Source organism: Stegastes partitus, unplaced genomic scaffold (genome assembly GCF_000690725.1).
Source record: "Stegastes partitus isolate 25-593 unplaced genomic scaffold, Stegastes_partitus-1.0.2 Scaffold1152, whole genome shotgun sequence".
NCBI classification, from domain to species: Eukaryota; Metazoa; Chordata; class Actinopteri; family Pomacentridae; genus Stegastes; species Stegastes partitus.
In genome coordinates this window covers 143,736-146,633 of record NW_007578883.1, presented here as the reverse complement: position 1 = coordinate 146,633, position 2,898 = coordinate 143,736, and the positions used below count along the sequence as shown (strand labels likewise).

At 46.3% G+C, this 2,898-nt stretch overlaps 1 protein-coding gene across 1 annotated transcript in view; it reads left to right on the top strand.

The window, feature by feature from the left end:
• tmem231 (transmembrane protein 231) overlaps window positions 1-2,898 on the top strand; it is a 15,156-nt gene that overhangs the window by 4,971 nt on the left and 7,287 nt on the right. Inside the window, exons 5-7 of the mRNA XM_008296800.1 lie at window positions 427-508; window positions 596-701; window positions 1,645-1,814. Of these exons, the coding sequence (XP_008295022.1) occupies window positions 427-508; window positions 596-701; window positions 1,645-1,807 (351 nt within the window). The 3' untranslated portion in view covers window positions 1,808-1,814. The remainder of the gene's footprint in view (window positions 1-426; window positions 509-595; window positions 702-1,644; window positions 1,815-2,898) is intronic.

Genomic DNA, 2,898 nt, shown 5'->3' with positions numbered 1-2,898 from the left:
GGCTACAGGTAGCTACAGGTGGCTACAGGTGGCTACAGGAGGCTACAGGAGGTTACAGGAGGCTACAGGAGGTTACAGGAAGCTACAGGTAGCTACAGGAGGTTACAGGAGGCTACAGGTAGCTTCAGGAGGCTACAGGTAGCTACAGGTGGCTACAGGAGGCTACAGGTGGCTACAGGTGGCTACAGGTGGCTACAGGAAGTTACAGGTGGCTACTCACATCAATGGATCATTAACAGAACTTGACAACAAGCTGTTGGAGATCCATTCGTCTGAGTCAGGTGTGCTGCAGTACGGAAACATCTAAAACCTGCAGGACAGTAGCTCACGAGGACCAGAGCTGGAGATCCCTGCCTTACAGATGACTGGTGGGTGCAGCTGTCCTTCATGATGAGCTGACTTCTTCTCGTCTGTGTTTCCTCTCAGGTGTCGGTGATCGACGGTTCCAGTCCCTTTGCCAGCTCCTACGACCTCGACAACATCATCAGGAGCTACCAGGACAGAAACTGTGAGTCCACCGAGGCTCTTATTGAGTTCTCCTGCTCTTTTGTGCTGGATACTATTATGATCTCTAATCTGATGGTTCCTGCTGCAGTGACCACGGTTCTGTCCTGTCCGATGCCCGTCTGGACGGTCGGTCGAGCTGCTGGTTCTCCCTTCGAGCTGAACGCTGAGATCCGTTATCCCCTGGAGGTCATCAGATATCCTTCAGAGCTGCAGGAGGAGACACGCTCAGAACAATCCTTTTATAAACATGTTAATATAAAGCTCTGTTAATAAGACCCTAATTATTAATCACATTCACACATTCTAAACGGTATTCACCCACAGTTTGATTAATTATTAATGACCAATTTAGACTAAACACCAGATCTGCTGGATGAACACATACTCAGAGCAGCTCCCATCTGTTCAATGAATAGAAACACAAACTGGATCCACAAACCGCAGAGATCTGAGTATTCATGCACTTATTTATTCTGCTGAATAGATGGAGAAGAAGAAGTTATGTAGAAAAAATGTTTTGTTAGACGTCTGCTCTCAGGAACATTTTCACGTTTTGGTTCTTTTCTCCTCCATTTATTTGGACTGTAGAAGTGGAAACCTGGAGCCTGCAGAGTAAACCTGAGAATACGTCTGTTAGTGAGAAAACGTTGTAATTTTCACTTTGCAGTACGTGTGAGACGACGCCGGTGACAGGTATTAGCAGCAGAAGTGGAGATTTTGTTGTGAAAATTCAGAATAACACAAACCGGAGCACAAAACTTCATTTATTAGTGTTTTACATGTTTAAATAAAGGAGAACGTTTAAACGTTTGTCCTGCGTTAGAGCCAAAATAAATGAGTTTATGTGATCAGGAGTCAGAGCAGAAAGTCACGTTCATCATTCGTTTGTGTCACCTTCTAGTTTCACTGTTGTGACGATGGATGATGAAGAGTCGACCTGCTGCTAGACATGGACCTGATCCGTCATCAGACCTGAACGCTGCAGCCTAAAGCCTCTGAAAAATAACGTGTTTTATTGAGAATGTGTTCAACCTTTCATTCCTAGGAGACAGAATGTGTCCTCAGGAGTTTCATAAAGTCGCTTCTAGTCACTCAGAAGCAAAGTTTCTTCATTATTTCTGCCTTGACCGGCTTCACTTACCGGCCGGGCTTCTGGGAGACCATCAAGTTCGCCTGGATCCAGTACGTCAGCGTCCTGCTCGTCTTCCTCTGGGTGTTCCAGCGCATCCAGAGGTTCGTCTTCCAGAACCAGGTTCTAACAACAGTGCCGGTACCGGTGGGGAAGCCTCACCTGTCCTGATGCACAGGTACAGCTTCGCCTGCATTCATGTTTGTCCTCCAACAATTTTATGGTTTAAAACTGACTCATCATAGCAGCAAAGCATGATGATGAGTTAATAACTGACTCATCGTACGTTGCTGCTATGATGAGTTTGTCATTAACGTTGTTCACAGCTGCCAACAGCCACAAACTGACACAAAATGACCACAAATTGACTCAAAAGTACCCCCAAAAGACACAAAAGAGACACAAAATGACAACATATTGACAAGAACAACCCCAGAATGATGCAAAATGGCCTCAGACAAACCTAAAACATCCACAAACTCCCACACACCACCAGAGACGTGCACAGTTAGCACAATAAGACAAATACATTACCACAAAACGACATCAAAGAGACAGAAGAGTGCCACAGAGAGACTTAAAACAACACCAGGGAGACACCAAATGACCACAAAGAGACAACGAGCTTGGATGTGAATTGAGCACACAACGACATCAAACCACCACCAGACCATCAGTGCATCACTGGTCCCCGCTGGTCTGTGACTGAGGCGTTGTGTAACACACACGTGGTGGTGAACTCACATCAGAACACACATCCGAGGCCCTGGACCAATCCGCAGCACCGACACCAGAACCACCAGAACCGGCCAACGGCTGTCAGGGAGGAGCAGCTTTCTGTTTGTCGACTCTGAGCAGATAACGGTTGAGCTGCAGCGGAGAACTCCTGTTATCTCTCAGCACGCCACTTCCATCAGTCTGCTGCTGAACGCAGATTCAGAGTGAAGCTGCTGCTGTTTTCTTCTTTGACGTTTATCTTTCTGGTTGTTTCTTTCCTCCATGACCAGTGAAGCCTCAAGAGCTTTCTGTTTTCAGACCTTTTTATACGTTCTTCTGTCTCCACTGACTCTCTCCACCATGTGGAGCCCTGAGTGGAGCTACATCGTCTTCTAGCTATGACACAACACGACCACACAGAGACACAAACTGACACCAGTGAGACACACAATGAGAGCTACTCAAAATGACAACAAATAGATGGAAAACAACCACAAAGAGACACAAACAACCACAAAGAGACACACACTCACTTCAAAGAGACA